The 20592-nt window shown below is 53.3% G+C and overlaps 1 protein-coding gene across 1 annotated transcript in view; it reads right to left on the bottom strand.

Annotated features, from left to right (window-relative positions):
• Positions 1-20592, bottom strand: part of LOC117389397 (titin-like) — a 275399-nt gene that overhangs the window by 100649 nt on the left and 154158 nt on the right. Inside the window, exons 130-148 of the mRNA XM_055230696.1 lie at positions 20184-20335; positions 19154-19301; positions 18766-18943; positions 18311-18432; positions 17437-17724; positions 14788-15084; positions 13745-13931; positions 11209-11324; positions 10162-10461; positions 8379-8678; positions 7774-7879; positions 6743-6939; positions 6075-6383; positions 5547-5825; positions 4965-5264; positions 4532-4834; positions 3161-3541; positions 1588-1763; positions 20-146 (exon numbers count right to left, since the gene is read on the bottom strand). Of these exons, the coding sequence (XP_055086671.1) occupies positions 20-146; positions 1588-1763; positions 3161-3541; positions 4532-4834; positions 4965-5264; positions 5547-5825; positions 6075-6383; positions 6743-6939; positions 7774-7879; positions 8379-8678; positions 10162-10461; positions 11209-11324; positions 13745-13931; positions 14788-15084; positions 17437-17724; positions 18311-18432; positions 18766-18943; positions 19154-19301; positions 20184-20335 (4266 nt within the window). The remainder of the gene's footprint in view (positions 1-19; positions 147-1587; positions 1764-3160; positions 3542-4531; positions 4835-4964; positions 5265-5546; positions 5826-6074; positions 6384-6742; positions 6940-7773; positions 7880-8378; positions 8679-10161; positions 10462-11208; positions 11325-13744; positions 13932-14787; positions 15085-17436; positions 17725-18310; positions 18433-18765; positions 18944-19153; positions 19302-20183; positions 20336-20592) is intronic.

Here is a 20592-nt window from a genome sequence, read left to right on the forward strand (position 1 = left end):
GTCTAAACCAGGTCCTTACCAAACATGTTCTTGGCGACCAGCGGCTCGGAGATGCAGGGGGCGCCGGTGCCCATCTTGTTCTCAGCGGTGACTCTGAAGATGTACTCTTTACCCTCGATGAGTTTAGACACAGGGAAGGAGGTGCCCTACAAGAGGAGAGAACGATCAGAGAGAGGAGAGGAGGAGGTGCCCTACAAGAGGACAGAACGATCAGAGAGAGGAGAGGAGGAGGTGCCCTACAAGAGGACAGAACGATCAGAGAGAGGAGAGGAGGAGGTGCCCTACAAGAGGACAGAACGATCAGAGAGAGGAGAGGAGGAGGTGCCCTACAAGAGGACAGAACGATCAGAGAGAGGAGAGGAGGAGGTGCCCTACAAGAGGACAGAACGATCAGAGAGAGGAGAGGAGGAGGTGCCCTACAAGAGGACAGAACGATCAGAGAGAGGAGAGGAGGAGGTGCCCTACAAGAGGACAGAACGATCAGAGAGAGGAGAGGAGGAGGTGCCCTACAAGAGGACAGAACGATCAGAGAGAGGAGAGGAGGAGGTGCCCTACAAGAGGACAGAACGATCAGAGAGAGGAGAGGAGGAGGTGCCCTACAAGAGGAGAGAACGATCAGAGAGAGGAGAGGAGGAGGTGCCCTACAAGAGGACAGAACGATCAGAGAGAGGAGAGGAGGAGGTGCCCTACAAGAGGAGAGAACGATCAGAGAGAGGAGAGGAGGAGGTGCCCTACAAGAGGACAGAACGATCAGAGAGAGGAGAGGAGGAGGTGCCCTACAAGAGGAGAGAACGATCAGAGAGAGGAGAGGAGGAGGTGCCCTACAAGAGGAGAGAACGATCAGAGAGAGGAGAGGAGGAGGTGCCCTACAAGAGGAGAGAACGATCAGGGAGAGGAGGAGGTGCCCTACAACAGGAGAGAACGATCAGAGAGAGGAGGAGGTGCCCTACAAGAGGAGAGAACGATCAAAGAGAGGAGAGGAGGAGGAGGAGAGAAGGAGGTGCCCTACAACAGGAAAGAATAATTAAAAAGAGTACAGGAGGAGGAGAGGAGAGAGGAGTTACACAAGGAGGTGATGGTGATCCAGCCCATCTCCTGGTTGGGTTACTGCTTTGAGGGTGGAGGTGATGGTGGGTGGTGTACTTTGAGGGTGGAGGTGATGGTGGGTGGTGTACCTTGAGGGTGGAGGTGATGGTGGGTGGTGTACCTTGAGGGTGGAGGTGATGGTGTGTGGTGTACCTTGAGGGTGGAGGTGATGGTGGGTGGTGTACTTTGAGGGTGGAGGTGATGGTGTGTGGTGTACCTTGAGGGTGGAGGTGATGGTGGAGGTGATGGTGCTGTACCTTGAGGGTGGAGGTGATGGTGGTGTACTTTGAGGGTGGGGGTGATGGTGGGTGGTGTACCTTGAGGGTGGAGGTGAGGGTGGAGGTGATGGTGGTGTACCTTGAGGGTGGAGGTGATGGTGGTGTACTTTGAGGGTGGAGGTGATGGTGGGTGGTGTACCTTGAGGGTGGAGGTGATGGTGCTGTACCTTGAGGGTGGAGGTGATGGTGCTGTACCTTGAGGGTGGAGGTGATGGTGCTGTACCTTGAGGGTGGAGGTGATGGTGATCCAGCCCATCTCCTCGTTGCGGTTGTCCTTCTTCTCTAAGATGTAGTTTTCGATGTCGGCGCCGCCGTCGTCCTCAGGAGGCTCCCAGTGACACATCACAGACGTGTTCCTCACCTCAGAGAACGAGAAGTTCAGAGGAGGTCCAGGAACATCTGCAGAGAGACCAGGTCAGAACCAGGTCAGAACCAGGACTGGACCAGGACTGGACCGGGACTGAACCAGGACTGAACCAAGACCGGACCGGGACCAGACCGGGACCAGACTGGGACCAGACCGGGACCAGACCGGAACTGAACCAGGACTAAACCAGGACTGGACCGGGACTGGACCAGGACTGAACCAGGACTGGACCAGGACTGAACCAGGACTGAACCAGGACCAAACCAGGACTGAACCAGGACTAAACCAGGACCAAACCAGGACTGAACCAGGACTGGACCGGGACTGGACCGGGACTGAACCAGGACTGGACCGGGACTGAACCAGGACTGAACCAAGACCGGACCGGGACCAGACCGGGACCAGACTGGGACCAGACCGGGACCAGACCGGAACTGAACCAGGACTAAACCAGGACCAAACCAGGACTAAACCAGGACTGAACCAGGACTGAACCAGGACCAAACCAGGACTGAACCAGGACTGAACCAGGACTGAACCAGGACCAAACCAGGACTGAACCAGGACCAAACCAGGACTGAACCAAGACCGGACCGGGACCAGACCGGGACCGGACCGGGACTAAACCAGGACTAAACCAGGGCTAAACCAGGACCAAACCAGGACTAAACCAGGACTGAACCAGGACCAAACCAGGACTGAACCAGGACTGGACCGGGACTGGACCGGGACTGAACCAGGACTGGACCGGGACTGAACCAGGACTAAACCAGGACTGAACCAGGACCAAACCAGGACTGAACCAGGACTGAACCAAGACCGGACCGGGACCAGACCGGGACCAGACCGGGACCAGACCGGAACTGAACCAGGACTAAACCAGGACTGAACCAGGACTGAACCAAGACCGGACCGGGACCAGACCGGGACCAGACCGGGACCAGACCGGAACTGAACCAGGACTAAACCAGGGCTAAACCAGGACCAAACCAGGACTAAACCAGGACTGAACCAGGACCAAACCAGGACTGAACCAGGACTGGACCGGGACTGGACCGGGACTGAACCAGGACTGGACCGGGACTGAACCAGGACTGGACCGGGACCAAACCAGGACTAAACCAGGACTGAACCAGGACCAAACCAGGACTGAACCAAGACCGGACCGGGACCAGACCGGGACCAGACCGGGACCAAACCAGGACCAAACCAGGACTAAACCAGGACCAAACCAGGACTAAACCAGGACTAAACCAGGACTAAACCAGGACTAAACCAGGATTAAACCAGGACCAAACCAGGACTAAACCACGACTAAACCAGGACTAAACCAGGACTAAACCAGGACCGAACCAGGACCGAACCAGGACTAAACCAGGACCGAACCAGGACTGAACCGGGACTGAAGCAGGACTAAACCAGGACTGACCGAGTACATTGACGGTGCAGGTGGCGGTGGCGCTCCCGTGCTGGTTCTCGGCGTACACGGTGAAGGCTCCGTGGTCGGCTCTCACGGCTTCTCGTACCATTAGCACAGACTGGCCCCGTTTGGTCTGGTCCAGTCCCAGACGCTCCCTCAGAGGAGTGATGAACTCCGGCTCCGGCTCCTGGACGCGGGACTTGGTCTTCTTCTTCTTGACGAGCGGCGCGGTTTTCTTGGACGGCTCTTTGGTCACGTCCTCCTCGTTTCGGAGCCATGTGATTTTAGGATACGGCGATCCGGAGATGACGGCGTCCAGGCGAATCTCCTCCCCCTTCTTCACGCACAGACCGCCCTGGACACGAGCCGACAGGGAGACCACCGGCTTCTCTGTGAGGGAGGAGAGAGACGGAGGTCAGGACGAAAGAGAGGAGGAGGAGGAGGAGGAGGAGGAGGAGGAGGAGAGAAAGAGAGGAGGAGGCACAGGAGGAGGAGAGAAAGAGAGGAGGAGGCACAGGAGGAGGAGAGAAAAGGACGACGAGAGAAAGAGAGGAGGAGGAAGAGGAGGAGAGAAAGAGAGGAGGAGGCACAGGAGGAGGAGAGAAAAGGGCGACGAGAGAAAGAGAGGAGGAGGAGGAGGCACGGGAGGAGGAGAGAAAGAGAGGACGAGAGAAAGAGAGGAGGAGGCACAGGAGGAGAGAAAGAGAGGAGGAGGCACAGGAGGAGGAGAGAAAAGGACGACAAGAGAAAGAGAGGAGGAGGAGGAGGCATGGGAGGAGGAGAGAAAGAGAGGACGAGAGAAAGAGAGGAGGAGGCACAGGAGGAGGAGAGAAAGAGAGGAGGAGGCACAGGAGGAGAGAAAAGGACGACGAGAGAAAGAGAGGAGGAGGAGGAGGCACGGGAGGAGGAGAGAAAGAGAGGACGAGAGAAAGAGAGGAGGAGGCACAGGAGGAGAGAAAGAGAGGAGGAGGCACAGGAGGAGGAGAGAAAGAGAGGAGGAGGCACAGGAGGAGGAGAGAAAGAGAGGAGGAGGAGGCACAGGAGGAGGAGAGAAAAGGAGGACGAGAAAAAGAGAGGAGGAGGAGGAGGCGGCACAGGAGGAGGAGAGAAAGAGAGGAGGAGGAGGCACAGGAGGAGGAGAGAAAAAGAGGACGAGAGAAAGAGAGGAGGAGGAGGAGGAGGCACAGGAGGACGAGAGAAAGAGAGGAGGAGGAGCAGGAGGAGCAGGAGGAGCAGGAGGAGCAGGAGGAGGGCACAGGTCGGGTTGTCAAAACTCAGATTCTAATCGATGCTGAAATTAGCATCAAAACTAGACGCTCATTTAAGCCGCTGACAGACTGCTGACCCCTTCCCCCTGACTCCTCCCCTTTGACCCCTCACCTTTAGGATCTTCTGCCTTCATCATGGAGGAGCTGCGTGACGGCTCGCTGACCCCGGCGGCGTTCTCCGCCCTCACTCTAAACTGGTACTCCTGGCCCTCTGTGAGCCCGGTGACGGTGTAGGTGAACCCGGGCACCAGGCTGGGCGTGACCCTCTCGTAGCGGTCTCCGTCCTTCTCCATCTTCTCCACCACGTACCCCTGGATGGGGCAGCCGCCGTCCGAGTCCGGCGCCTTCCAGGACACGGTGATGGATTTGGAGGTGGGGTCGTACGCCTCCACGCAGACAGGGGGGTCCGGTTTCTCTGTGAGAGCGACACGTTTAACGGATAAGTTCACAGACTTTAAATAGTGCTCTAGTGTTTGACCTTTGACCCTGTGTTAGACAGCGCTCTAGTGTTTGACCTTTGACCCTGTGTTAGACAGCGCTCTTACGTTTTATCTCCTCGATGATGACGGGCGTCCTGAGCTCGAGGTAAGGCCCCGCCCCCACGCGGTTGTGGGCTCGGACTCTGAAGTAGTATTCACAGTTGACGTAGAGGTCCTTCACGTTGAAGGTGAGGACGTCCTGGCAGCTCATGGCGGGGACGTAGGTCTTCTTGGACGACTCGCGGCGCTCCAGAGAGTACCCGGTAATGGGCGTGTTCCCGTCATCTTCAGGCGCCACCCAGCTCATCACCACAGAGTTCTTAGTGGCATCGGCGGAAGAAATGTCCTTACACTGCCCCGGGAGGCCTGGAGGGGAAAAACAGGTTTAAATGAGGATTAAACCAAGACTAAACCAGGACTAAACCAGGACTGAACCAGGACTAAACCAGGACTGAACCAGGACTAAACCAGGACTGAACCAGAACTAAACCAGGACTAAACCAGGACTAAACCAGGACTGAACCAGGACTGAACCAGGACAGAACCAGGACAGAACCAGGACTGAACCAGGACTGAACCAGGACTGAACCAGGACTAAACCAGAACTAAACCAGGACTGAACCAGGACTGGACTGGAGCACTCCTCACCGATGACTTTGACGGGTACAGTGCCCGAGGCCTTGCCCAGCTCGTTCTCCAGGGTGATGGTGTATTTCCCGGCGTCTGCCCTTGTGCTCTTGAGCAGTTCCAGGTGGGCGTCGTTCATCTCCACGGTCATAGACAGGCGGTCGTCCGCTTTAAGCTCCGCCTCCTCCTTCACCCACGACATCTTGGGCGTCGGGATTCCTTTGTACGGCACCACCAGGTGGAGCTTCTCCCCCTCCACCACCACCACCTCATCTGAGGAAACCTCCAGAGAGGGAGCGCCTAGAGAGAGGAGACAGTAAGACCGTTTAGACCGGGACTAGACCGGGACTAGACCGGGACTAGACCGGGACTAGACCGGGACTACACCGGGACTACACCGGGACTAGACCGGGACTAGACCGGGACTAAACCAGGACTACACCGGGACTACACCGGGACTACACCGGGACTACACCGGGACTACACCGGGACTAAATTAGGTCTAAACCAGGACTAAACCCGGTCTAAACCCATGTATTGGGTACTCACAGTCGGGGTCCCGGGTGTACACTTTGTCGGTGGCGTCGGACGGCTCGCTGACGCCCACAGAGTTGATGGCGCGGACGCGGATCACGTACTTCTTGTCGGGTTTGATGCCGTCGTCGATGCGGAAGGCCAGCTCTTTGATTGGTCGAGAGTTAACGCGTAGCCACTTGAGCTCTGGGCGCGCCTCCGACACCTCCACGTGGTAACCCGTCACCGGACAGCCGCCATCTTTAACCGGAGGCTTCCACGTCACGTTTATGTGCTCACGGCTCGCATCCACAACGGCGAGCTCCACGGGAGGAGAGGGAACACCTGAGGGAGGGAGGGAGGGAGGGAGAGGAGGAGAGGACGAGAGAGGAGGAAGGGGGAGGAGGAGGAGGAGGAGAGGACGAGAGAGGAGGAAGGGGGAGGAGGACGAGGAGGAGAGGACGAGAGAGGAGGAAGGGGGAGGAGGAGGAGGAGGAGAGGACGAGAGAGGAGGAAGGGGGAGGAGGAGGAGAGGACGAGAGAGGAGGAAGGGGGAGGAGGAAAGGGGAGGAGGAGGAGGAGAGGGACATATTGTATGTAAGTGCAAAATGAATAATAAATGTTGTGTACTGCTGGGGTACTCTCGGGGGTGCTCTCGGGGGTGCTCTCGGGGGTGCTCTCGGGGGTGCTCTCGGGGTACTCACTGGTGGCGTCCTCGATGGTCAGCACCACGGTGGGCTCAGACGGTTCTCCCACCCCGGCCTCGTTCTCGGCTCGGACTTGGAACTGGACCTCTGACCCCTCGTCCACGTCGGTCACTTTGAACTGAGTCTGTCGGTCTGGAGTTTTACAGCATTTGAGCCAACGAGAGCCGAGCTTCTCCTTCTTCTCTATCACGTACCTGAAGGAGGGAGAACAGAGATAACCCGGGTCTGAACGGGGTCTGAACTGGGTCTGAACTGGGTCTGAACTGGGTCTGAACTGGGTCTGAACGGGGTCTGAACTGGGTCTGAACTGGGTCTGAACTGGGTCTGAACTGGGTCTGAACTGGGTCTGAACGGGGTCTAAACCAGGATTAAATCAGTTCTAAACCAGGTCTAAACCAGGACTAAACCGGGTCTAAACCAGGACTAAACCAGGTCTAAACCGGGTCTAAACCAGGTCTAAACCAGGACTAAACCGGGTCTAAACCAGGTCTAAACCAGGACTAAACCGGGTCTAAACCAGGACTAAACCAGGTCTAAACCAGGTCTAAACCAGGACTAAACCGGGTCTAAACCAGGTCTAAACCAGGACTAAACCGGGTCTAAACCAGGACTAAACCAGGTCTAAACCAGGTCTAAACCAGGACTAAACCGGGTCTAAACCAGGTCTAAACCAGGACTAAACCGGGTCTAAACCAGGACTAAACCAGGTCTAAACCAGGTCTAAACCAGGACTAAACCGGGTCTAAACCAGGTCTAAACCAGGACTAAACCGGGTCTAAACCAGGACTAAACCGGGTCTAAACCAGGTCTAAACCAGGACTAAACCGGGTCTAAACCAGGTCTAAACCAGGACTAAACCGGGTCTAAACCGGGTCTAAACCAGGTCTAAACCAGGTCTAAACCAGGACTAAACCGGGTCTAAACCAGGTCTAAACCAGGACTAAACCAGGTCTAAACCAGGACTAAACCGGGTCTAAACCAGGTCTAAACCAGGTCTAAACCAGGACTAAACCGGGTCTAGTACGTACTTGGTGATGGGGCGTCCTCCGTTGCTCTGTGGAGGCTCCCACTTGAGGTCCACATGCCTCTTGGTCACCTCCACCACGGTCAGGGCGTACGGAGGTCCAGGTGTAGCTGAGGACACAGGTCAGAGTCAGGACAGGACGTAGGACAGGTAGGACAGGTAGGGCTGGTAGGACACGTAGGGCTGGTAGTACAGGTAGTACAGGTAGGGCAGGTAGGACAGGTAGTACAGGTACGGCTGGTAGGGCTGGTCGTACAGGTAGGACAGGTAGGGCTGGAAATACAGGTAGAGCTGGTAGGGCTGGTAGTACAGGTAGAGCTGGTAGGGCTGGTAGTACAGGTAGGGCTGGTAGTACAGGTAGAGCTGGTAGGGCAGGTAGGACAGGTAGGGCTGGTAGGACAGGTAGGGCTGGTAGGACAGGTAGGGCTGGTAGGACAGGTAGTACAGGTAGGGCTGGTAGGGCAGGTAGGACAGGTAGTACAGGTAGGGCTGGTAGGACAGGTAGAGCAGGTAGGGCAGGTAGGACAGGTAGGGCTGGTAGTACAGGTAGGGCTGGTAGGGCAGGTAGGACAGGTAGATTATAGATGTTGTAGTTCTAGTGTCTCTTACTGAACGTGTCCTTCGCGAGCACAGCGTCCTCAAGCTCGCAGAATTCAGACATGCCCACGGCGTTCTCGGCGGCGACTCTGAAGATGTACAGCGATCCTTCGTTCAGAGGGGCCACGCTGTACTTGAGCTCCTTCACGGTGGTGTCCACGGCCTGCCACGCCTTTCTCCTCACGTCACGCTTCTCCACCACGTAGTTTGTGATGGGAGAGCCGCCGTCGCTGCTCGGGAGCTGCCACTTCAGGTCAGCAGACGTCTTAGAGATACCAGCGACCTCCAGCCACTGGGGAGGCTCGGGGACGTCTGCGGGGACAGAAGACAGGTGAGAAATACTGAGGAGGGGACGTCTGCGGGGACAGAACAGGTGAGAAATACTGAGGAGGAGACGTCTGCGGGGACAGAAGACAGGTGAGAAATACTGAGGAGGGGACGTCTGCGGGGACAGAAGACAGGTGAGAAATACTGAGGAGGGGACGTCTGCGGGGACAGAACAGGTGAGAAATACTGAGGAGGGGACGTCTGCGGGGACAGTAGTACTAGTAGCAGTAGTAGTAGTAGTATATAGTAGTACTCACTGAGGGACAGTAGTACTAGTAGCAGTAGTAGTAGTAGTAGTACACAGTAGTACTCACTGAGGGACAGTAGTAGTAGTAGTAGTAGTACACAGTAGTACTCACTGAGGGACAGTAGTAGCAGTAGTAGTAGTAGTACACAGTAGTACTCACTGAGGGACAGTAGTAGCAGTAGTAGTAGTAGTAGTAGTACTCACTGAGGGACAGTAGTAGTAGTAGTAGTACACAGTAGTACTCACTGAGGGACAGTAGTAGTAGTAGTAGTAGTACATAGTAGTACTCACTGAGGGACAGTAGTAGTAGTAGTACACAGTAGTACTCACTGAGGGACAGTAGTAGTAGTAGTACACAGTAGTACTCACTGAGGGACAGTAGTAGTAGTAGTACACAGTAGTACTCACTGAGGGACAGTAGCAGTAGTAGTACACAGTAGTACTCACTGAGGGACAGTAGCAGTAGTAGTAGTACACAGTAGTACTCACTGAGGGACAGTAGTAGTAGTAGTAGTAGTACACAGTAGTACTCACTGAGGGACAGTAGTAGTAGTAGTACACAGTAGTACTCACTGAGGGACAGTAGTAGTAGTAGTACACAGTAGTACTCACTGAGGGACAGTAGTAGTAGTAGTACACAGTAGTACTCACTGAGGGACAGTAGTAGTAGTAGTAGTAGTACATAGTAGTACTCACTGAGGGACAGTAGTAGTAGTAGTACACAGTAGTACTCACTGAGGGACAGTAGTAGTAGTAGTACACAGTAGTACTCACTGAGGGACAGTAGTAGTAGTAGTACACAGTAGTACTCACTGAGGGACAGTAGCAGTAGTAGTAGTACACAGTAGTACTCACTGAGGGACAGTAGCAGTAGTAGTAGTACACAGTAGTACTCACTGAGGGACAGTAGTAGTAGTAGTACACAGTAGTACTCACTGAGGGACAGTAGTAGTAGTAGTACACAGTAGTACTCACTGAGGGACAGTAGTAGTAGTAGTACACAGTAGTACTCACTGAGGGACAGTAGTAGTAGTAGTAGTACACAGTAGTACTCACTGAGGGACAGTAGTAGTAGTAGTAGTAGTAGTACACAGTAGTACTCACTGAGGGACAGTAGTAGTAGTAGTAGTAGTAGTACACAGTAGTACTCACTGAGGGACAGTAGTACACAGTAGTACTCACTGAGGGACAGTAGTAGTAGTAGTACACAGTAGTACTCACTGAGGCGCTCCTTGCAGACCACCTTCTCACTGGGCTCGCTGGGTTCGCTCTCGCCCGCGCGGTTCACCGCTCTCACTCTGAAGCAGTATTCCTGTTTTTCCATCAGGTCTTTGAGGGTATGTTCCGTCTGGGGAATGTCTTCGGCCGCTCGGATCCAGTCCTCGGAGCCGGTCTTCTGCAGCTCCAGGACATAACCCTCGATCTTTGCTCCTCCGTCGTGTTCAGGCCGAGTCCAGGACAACGACACCATGGTCTTCCCCACGTCACGCTCCACAGGCCGTCCAGGGGCCCAGGGGACGTCTGAGGAGAGGGACAGGGTCTGAACCAGGTCTGAACCGGGTCAGGACTAAACCGGGACTAAACCGGGTCTAAACTGGGTCTGAACCAGGTCAGGACTAAACCGGGTCTAAACCGGGTCTAAACCAGGTCAGGACTCAACCTGGACTAAACCTGGACTAAACCGGGTCTAAACCAGGTCAGGACTAAACCAGGACTAAACCAGGACTAAACCTGGACTAAACCTGGACTAAACCGGATCTAAACCAGGTCTAAACCGGGTCTAAACCAGGTCAGGACTAAACCTGGACTAAACCTGGACTAAACCGGGTCTGAACCAGGTCAAGACTAAACCAGGACTAAACTTGGACTAAACCTGGACTAAACCTGGACTAAACCGGATCTAAACCAGGTCTAAACCGGGTCTAAACCAGGTCAGGACTAAACCTGGACTAAACCTGGACTAAACCGGGTCTGAACCAGGACTAAACCGGGTCTGAACCGGGTCTGAACCAGGTCTGAACCAGGTCAGGACTAAACCGGGACTAAACCGGGTCAGGACTCAACCTGGACTCAACCTGGACTAAACCTGGACTAAACCAGGTCTAAACCGGGTCTGAACCGGGTCTAAACCTGGACTAAACCGTGTCTAAACTGGGTCTGAACCAGGTCAGGACTAAACCGGGACTGAACCGGGTCTGAACCGGGTCTAAACCGGGTCTAAACCAGGTCAGGACTAAACCAGGACGAGACCAAGTCCCTGTGACTCACCGATGGGGTCCTTGATCAGGACCGGGTCGGTCTCGTCGCTGGGTTTACCGTTTCCAGCCAAATTCTCGGCCAGAACTCTGAAACGGAATTTCTTCTTCGTGGGAAGACCCTTCACCCTGAGATTCAGAAAGAGAGAGGTTAGATCAGGACTAAACCAGGACTAAACCAGGACTAAACCAGGTCTAAACCAGGTCTAAACCAGGTCTAAACCAGGTCTAAACCAGGTCTAAACCAGGACTAAACCAGGTCTAAACCAGGTCTAAACCAGGTCTAAACCAGGTCTAAACCAGGACTAAACCAGGTCTAAACCAGGACTAAACCAGGACTAAACCAGGACTAAACCAGGTCTAAACCAGGTCTAAACCAGGTCTAAACCAGGTCTAAACCAGGTCTCACCCAGGTCTAAACCAGGTCTAAACCAGGACTAAACCAGGTCTAAACCAGGTCTAAACCAAGTCTAAACCAGGTCTAAACCAGGTCTCAACCAGGTCTAAACCAGGTCTAAACCAGGACTAAACCAGGTCTAAACCAGGTCTAAACCAAGTCTAAACCAGGTCTAAACCAGGTCTCACCCAGGTCTAAACCAGGACTAAACCAGGTCTAAACCAGGTCTAAACCAAGTCTAAACCAGGTCTAAACCAGGTCTCACCCAGGTCTAAACCAGGTCTAAACCAGGTCTAAACCAAGTCTAAACCAGGTCTAAACCAGGTCTCACCCAGGTCTAAACCAGGACTAAACCAGGTCTAAACCAGGTCTAAACCAGGACTAAACCAGGTCTAAACCAGGTCTAAACCAGGTCTAAACCAGGTCTAAACCAGGTCTAAACCAAGTCTAAACCAGGTCTAAACCAGGACTAAACCAGGTCTAAACCAGGTCTAAACCAGGTCTAAACCAGGACTAAACCAGGTCTAAACCAGGTCTAAACCAGGACTAAACCAGGTCTAAACCAGGTCTAAACCAGGTCTAAACCAGGTCTAAACCAGGTCTAAACCAGGTCTAAACCAGGACTAAACCAGGTCTAAACCAGGTCTAAACCAGGTCTAAACCAGGTCTAAACCAGGACTAAACCAGGTCTAAACCAGGACTAAACCAGGACTAAACCAGGACTAAACCAGGTCTAAACCAGGTCTAAACCAGGTCTAAACCAGGTCTAAACCAGGTCTCACCCAGGTCTAAACCAGGTCTAAACCAGGACTAAACCAGGTCTAAACCAGGTCTAAACCAAGTCTAAACCAGGTCTAAACCAGGTCTCAACCAGGTCTAAACCAGGTCTAAACCAGGACTAAACCAGGTCTAAACCAGGTCTAAACCAAGTCTAAACCAGGTCTAAACCAGGTCTCACCCAGGTCTAAACCAGGACTAAACCAGGTCTAAACCAGGTCTAAACCAAGTCTAAACCAGGTCTAAACCAGGTCTCACCCAGGTCTAAACCAGGTCTAAACCAGGTCTAAACCAAGTCTAAACCAGGTCTAAACCAGGTCTCACCCAGGTCTAAACCAGGACTAAACCAGGTCTAAACCAGGTCTAAACCAGGACTAAACCAGGTCTAAACCAGGTCTAAACCAGGTCTAAACCAGGTCTAAACCAGGTCTAAACCAAGTCTAAACCAGGTCTAAACCAGGACTAAACCAGGTCTAAACCAGGTCTAAACCAGGTCTAAACCAGGACTAAACCAGGTCTAAACCAGGTCTAAACCAGGACTAAACCAGGTCTAAACCAGGTCTAAACCAAGTCTAAACCAGGTCTAAACCAGGTCTCACCCAGGTCTAAACCAGGTCTAAACCAGGACTAAACCAGGTCTAAACCAGGACTAAACCAGGTCTAAACCAGGTCTAAACCAGGTCTAAACCAGGTCTAAACCAGGTCTAAACCAGGACTAAACCAGGTCTAAACCAGGTCTAAACCAAGTCTAAACCAGGTCTAAACCAGGTCTCACCCAGGTCTAAACCAGGACTAAACCAGGTCTAAACCAGGTCTAAACCAGGTCTAAACCAGGACTAAACCAGGTCTAAACCAGGTCTAAACCAGGACTAAACCAGGTCTAAACCAGGTCTAAACCAGGTCTAAACCAGGTCTAAACCAGGACTAAACCAGGTCTAAACCAGGTCTAAACCAAGTCTAAACCAGGTCTAAACCAGGTCTCACCCAGGTCTAAACCAGGTCTAAACCAGGACTAAACCAGGTCTAAACCAGGTCTAAACCAAGTCTAAACCAGGTCTAAACCAGGTCTCACCCAGGTCTAAACCAGGACTGAACCAGGTCTAAACCAGGTCTAAACCAGGTCTAAACCAGGTCTAAACCAGGTCTAAACCAGGACTAAACCAGGTCTAAACCAGGTCTAAACCAAGTCTAAACCAGGTCTAAACCAGGTCTCACCCAGGTCTAAACCAGGTCTAAACCAGGACTAAACCAGGTCTAAACCAGGTCTAAACCAAGTCTAAACCAGGTCTAAACCAGGTCTCACCCAGGTCTAAACCAGGACTGAACCAGGTCTAAACAGGACTAATCTGGTCTCTAAACCCTCTCCCTCACTGACCTGAAGGTGGTGTCCTTGATGGGCAGCTTGTTGCAACGGACCCACTTGTCACTGTCTGGGTCAAACTTCTCCACCCAGTACCCAGTGATGGGTGAGCCGCCGTCCTCGTCCGGCTCCAACCATGTCAGGGTAACTGCGTCCCGGGCCACATCTGAGGGAGTCACCCGGGTCGGGGGTCCAGGCGGGTCTGTGGAAGAGAGAGGATGAGACAAGAACTCAACCAGGACTGAACCAGGACTAAACCAGGACTGAACCAGGACTGAATCAGGACTAAACCAGGACTGAACCAGGACTAAACCAGGAGTAAACCAGGACTGAACCAGGACTAAACCAGGACTAAACCAGGACTAAACCAGGACTAAACCAGGACTAAACCAGGACTGAACCAGGACTGAACCAGGACTAAACCAGGACTGAACCAGGACTGAACCAGGACTGAACCAAGACTGAACCAAGACTGAACCAGGACTAAACCAGGACTGAACCATGATTGAACCAGGACTGAACCAGGACTAAACCAGGACTGAACCAGGACTAAACCAGGACTAAACCAGGACTGAACCAAGACTGAACCAGGACTAAACCAGGACTAAACCGGGACTGAACCAAGACTGAACCAGGACTAAACCAGGACTAAACCAGGACTGAACCAGGACTAAACCAGGACTAAACCAGGACTGAACCAGGACTGAACCAGGACTAAACCAGGACTGAACCAGGACTAAACCAGGACTGAACCAAGACTGAACCAGGACTAAACCAGGACTAAACCAGGACTGAACCAGGACTGATCCAGGACTGAACCAGGACTGAATCAGGACTAAACCAGGACTAAACCAGGACTAAACCAGGACTAAACCAGGACTGAACCAGGACTGAATCAGGACAAAACCAGGACTGAATCAGGACTGAACCAGGACTAAACCAGGACTGAATCAGGACTGAACCAGGACTTAAACAGTCCAGTCTAAACCCGGTTTGAACCCGGTCTAACCCTGATCTAAACCCGGTCTAACCTGGCCTAACCATGACTCGGGACGTACCAAAGGAGTACTTGGCGATGATGGGTGTGTGCTCGGCGGGCGCTCCGATGCCGTACTGGTTCTCAGCGCTGATGCGGAACACGTACTCTTTGAGCGCCGTGAGCTTGGTGGCGGTGAACGTGGTGTGTTTGACTGTGGCCGACAGTTTGTGCCACTCCTCTTTGTCCAGCTCGCGGTTCTCCACGATATAGTTTGTGATGGCAGAGCCGCCGTCGTCTCTGGGCGGGTTCCACGCCAACACGCACGACTCGCTAGTGATCTCCGAAATGTCGAAGGCGGCCGGCGGCCCGGGTTTGTCTGAAGAGAGAGAGGGGCGGGGTTTACAGGAGACTAAACAGGGACGAGTCTATCCCAGATGTAAACCATTTTGTCAGGTCTAAACCCAGTCTAAACCCGGTCTATCCCCGGTCTAAACCCGGACTAAACCCAGTCTATCCCCGGTCTAAACCCGGGGTAAACCCAGTCTATCCCAGGTCTAAACCCGGTCTAAACCCAGTCTATCCCCGGTCTAAACCCGGGGTAAACCCAGTCTATCCCAGGTCTAAACCCAGTCTATCCCCGGTCTAAACCCGGTCTAAACCCAGTCTATCCCCGGTCTAAACCCGGGGTAAACCCAGTCTATCCCAGGTCTAAACCTGGTCTATCCCAGGTCTAAACCCGGTCTGAACCCGGTCTAAACCCAGTCTAAACCCGGTCTAAACCCGGTCTAAACCCAGTCTATCCCAGGTCTAAACCCGGGGTAAACCCAGTCTATCCCAGGTCTAAACCTGGTCTATCCCAGGTCTAAACCCGGTCTAAACCCGGTCTATCCCAGGTCTAAACCCGGACTAAACCCGGTCTATCCCAGGTCTAATCCCGGGGTAAACCCGGTCTGTCCCAGGTCTAAACCTGGTCTATCCCAGGTCTAAACCCGGTCTATCCCCGGTCTAAACCCGGTCTAAACCCAGTCTATCCCAGGTCTAAACCCAGTCTAAACCCGGTCTACCCCAGGTCTAAACCCGGTCTATCCCCGGTCTAAACCCGGGGTAAACCCAGTCTATCCCAGGTCTAAACCCGGTCTAAACCCAGTCTATCCCAGGTCTAAACCCGGGGTAAACCCAGTCTATCCCAGGTCTAAACCTGGTCTATCCCAGGTCTAAACCCGGTCTAAACCCGGTCTATCCCAGGTCTAAACCCGGACTAAACCCGGTCTATCCCAGGTCTAATCCCGGGGTAAACCCGGTCTGTCCCAGGTCTAAACCTGGTCTATCCCAGGTCTAAACCCGGTCTATCCCCGGTCTAAACCCGGTCTAAACCCAGTCTATCCCAGGTCTAAACCCAGTCTAAACCCGGTCTACCCCAGGTCTAAACCCGGTCTATCCCCGGTCTAAACCCGGGGTAAACCCAGTCTATCCCAGGTCTAAACCCGGTCTAAACCCAGTCTATCCCCGGTCTAAACCCGGGGTAAACCCAGTCTATCCCAGGTCTAAACCCAGTCTATCCCCGGTCTAAACCCGGTCTAAACCCAATCTATCCCCGGTCTAAACCCGGGGTAAACCCAGTCTATCCCAGGTCTAAACCTGGTCTATCCCAGGTCTAAACCCGGTCTAAACCCGGTCTATCCCAGGTCTAAACCCGGACTAAACCCGGTCTATCCCAGGTCTAATCCCGGGTTAAACCCGGTCTGTCCCAGGTCTAAACCTGGTCTATCCCAGGTCTAAACCCGGTCTATCCCCGGTCTAAACCCGGTCTAAACCCAGTCTATCCCAGGTCTAAACCCAGTCTAAACCCGGTCTACCCCAGGTCTAAACCCGGTCTATCCCAGGTCTAAACCCGGTCTAAACCCAGTCTAAACCCGGTCTAAACCCAGTCTAAACCCGGTCTAAACCCGGTCTATTCCAGGTCTAAACCCGGTCTATCCCAGATCTAAACCCGGTCTGAACCCGGTCATTCCCAGGTCTGAACCTGGTCTATCCCAGGTCTAAACCCGGTCTGAACCCGGTCTAAACCCATTCTATCCCAGGTCTGAACCCGGTCTATCCCAGGTCTAACCCCGGTCATTCCCAGGTCTAAACCCGGTCTGAACCCGGTCATTCCCAGGTCTGAACCCGGTCTATCCCAGGTCTAAACCCGGTCTGAACCCGGTCTAAACCCAGTCTAAACCCGGTCTAAACCCGGTCTAAACCCAGTCTATCCCAGGTCTAAACCCAGTCTAAACCCGGTCTACCCCAGGTCTAAACCCGGTCTATCCCAGGTCTAAACTCGGTCTAAACCCAGTCTAAACCCGGTCTAAACCCAGTCTAAACCCGGTCTAAACCCGGTCTATTCCAGGTCTAAACCCGGTCTATCCCAGATCTAAACCCGGTCTGAACCCGGTCATTCCCAGGTCTGAACCTGGTCTATCCCAGGTCTAAACCCGGTCATTCCCAGGTCTAAATCCGGTCTGAACCCGGTCATTCCCAGGTCTGAACCTGGTCTATCCCAGGTCTAAACCCGGTCTGAACCCGGTCTAAACCCATTCTATCCCAGGTCTGAACCCGGTCTATCCCAGGTCTAAACCCGGTCATTCCCAGGTCTAAACCCGGTCTGAACCCGGTCATTCCCAGGTCTGAACCCGGTCTATCCCAGGTCTAAACCCGGTCATTCCCAGGTCTAAACCCCACTCCGTACCCAGGATGTTGACGTCCACGGTGGCGGTGGCTCTTCCGCACGTGTTGACGGCTTCAATGATGTAAGTTGCAGTGTCGCCTCGGGTCGTGTTTCCGATGCTCAGTTTGGCGTGTCCAGGGGTGGTTTCCATGGTGATGCGGTCGTCGGCGCGCAGCACCAGGTCGGCTTTGGTCCATTTGATCCTCGGCTCTGGTTTTCCCGTCACTTCAGCAGGAAGCTCGATCTTAGACCCGGCCCGGGCTGTGAGTCCAGCCAGAAGCTTCACATCCAACTGGATCTGAGGAGGTTCTGAGGAGAGACAGAGGACTGAGACTGGGACTAAACCAGGACTAAACATGGACTAAACATGGACTAAACCAGGACTAAACATGGACTAAACATGGACTGAGACTGGGACTAAACCAGGACTAAACCAGGACTAAACATGGACTGAGACTGGGACTAAACCAGGACTAAACCAGGACTAAACATGGACTGAGACTGGGACTAAACCAGGACTAAACATGGACTAAACATGGACTAAACCAGGACTAAACATGGACTAAACATGGACTGAGACTGGGACTAAACTAGGACTAAACCAGGACTAAACATGGACTGAGACTGGGACTAAACCAGGACTAAACATGGACTGAGACTGGGACTAAACCGGGACTAAACCAGGACTAAACATGGACTGAGACTGGGACTAAACCAGGACTAAACATGGACTGAGACTGGGACTAAACCAGGACTAAACATGGACTGAGACTGGGACTAAACCAGGACTAAACATGGACTAAACATGGACTGAGACTGGGACTAAACCAGGACTAAACATGGACTAAAGCAGAACTGAACCAGGTCTAAATCTGGTCTACACCAGGTCTCTCACCTTTGGCGTCCACGGCCTGGATCTCGTCCGTGGCTCTGCTCGGACGACTGGCTCCCAGACGATTCATGGCTCTGACTCTGTACGAGTACCACTGCCCCTCGATGAGACCTTTGACCTGATACCTGCGAGGGAAACATTTAATAATGCAGGACTACACCGGGACTAAACCAGGACTAAACCAGGACTAAACCAGGACTGAACCAGGACTGAACCAGGACTACACCGGGACTAAACCAGGACTAAACCAGGACTACACCGGGACTAAACCGGGACTAAACCAGGACTAAACCAGGACTAAACCAGGACTACACCGGGACTAAACCAGGACTAAACCAGGACTAAACCAGGACTGAACCAGCACTAAACCAGGACTGAACCAGGACTACACCGGGACTACACCGGGACTAAACCAGGACTAAACCAGGACTAAACCAGGACTAAAACCCTTGACTCACTTGAGTTCAGTGACGGGGTCTCCACATGGTTCCCACTTGTCGGTTCCTCGTTGACACTTGTCGATGATGTAACCTTTGATGGGAGCGCCGCCGTCGTACCGCGGAGGCTCCCACAGCAGGAAGATGGACTTGGCCGACTTGTCCCTCCATTTGAGGTTCTCCGGAGGGTCAGGAACCGCTGGGGTTAGAGCAAAAGAAAGAGCGCCAATATTTAAGAGTCCAATTATCAGAGTCTTATTAAAGAGGGTATTTACATCTATGGGGTATTTACATCTATGGGGTATTTACATTTATGGGGTATTAAAGAGGAGGTATTTACATCTATGGGGCTTTGTGTGGTTGCGGGACAGGGCCAGGTGTGTTTAGGTCGTGTTTTGGGGGTACTCACTTGCAGGAGAGGACACGTTGACGGGCTCGTCGATGTAGGCGGGCTCTCCGGGGCCACACTTGTTGCAGGCCGTCACACTAAAGAGGTACTCCTTTCCCTCCATCACATCTGTGACTGTGTGCTCCAGGTCCAGGACCCCTGTGGCCACCTGAACATCACAATCACATCATGGTCAGACACCAGACTCCACCAGACTCCACCAGACCCCACCAGACTCCACCAGACTCCACCAGACTCCACCAGACTCCACCAGACCACACCAGACTCCACCAGACTCCACCAAACTCCCCCAGACCCCACCAGACCACACCAAACTCCACCAGACTCCACCAGAGTGCACCAGACTCCACCAGACTCCACCAGACCACACCAGACTCCACCAGACCCCACCAGACCGCACCAGACTCCACCAGAGTGCACCAGACTCCACCAGACCCCACCAGACTCCACCAGACTCCATCAGACTCCACCAAACTCCACCAAACTCCTCCAAACTCCACCAGACTCCCCCAAACTCCCCCAGACCACACCAGACTCCACCAGACTCCACCAGACTCCACCAAACTCCACCAGACTCCACCAGACTCCACCAGACTCCACCAGACCCCACCAGACTCCACCAGACTCCACCAGACTCCACCAGACTCCCCCAAACTCCACCAGACTCCACCAGACTCCACCAGACTCCACCAGACTCCCCGAAACTCCACCAGACTCCCCCAAACTCCACCAGACTCCACCAGACTCCACAGGTCCATTTGAAGCACCAGGAGCAGTGAGTGTAAATGTTGATCTCCACATGATTAAAGTTCTGCAGTGGCACAGTCCAGTTTGACACGACCTTCAAATGGATTATTCATTTATTTATTATATTTGATGTCCTTTTGCTCCCCTCTGTTAAATGTTTGCAGGTAAATTCAGGCCCCATTGACCCGCTCTGGTCCACTTTGGCCTGGGTTAAGTCTAGTGTTTTCATGTGAATGGATATGAGTGTGTTTTGTGTGGCCCAGTTTGGCCCAGTCTGACTCACTTTAGCCCAGGTCTTGCGGGACACCTCCCTCTTCTCAATCTGGTAGTGAGTCACAGGGCTCCCCCCATCGTGCTCCGGCGCCTCCCACTGGAGGTGCACGTGTCTGCGAGTCACTTCTGCCACCTTCAGGTCTTTAGGTGCACTCGGGGCGGCTGCAAAAAACACACTGTGAGAACTAAACCAGGACTAAACCAGGTCTAAAGCAGGACTAAACCAGGACTAAAGCAGGACTAAAGCAGGACTAAACCAGGACTAAACCAGGTCTAAACCAGGACTAAACCAGGACTAAACCTGGACTAAATCAGGTCTAAAGCAGGACTAAACCAGGACTAAACCAGGACTAAAGCAGGACTAAAGCAGGACTAAACCAGGACTAAAGCAGGACTAAAGCAGGACTAAACCAGGTCTA

This window comes from Periophthalmus magnuspinnatus, chromosome 21 (genome assembly GCF_009829125.3).
Source record: "Periophthalmus magnuspinnatus isolate fPerMag1 chromosome 21, fPerMag1.2.pri, whole genome shotgun sequence".
Lineage (NCBI taxonomy): Eukaryota > Metazoa > Chordata > Actinopteri > Gobiiformes > Gobiidae > Periophthalmus > Periophthalmus magnuspinnatus.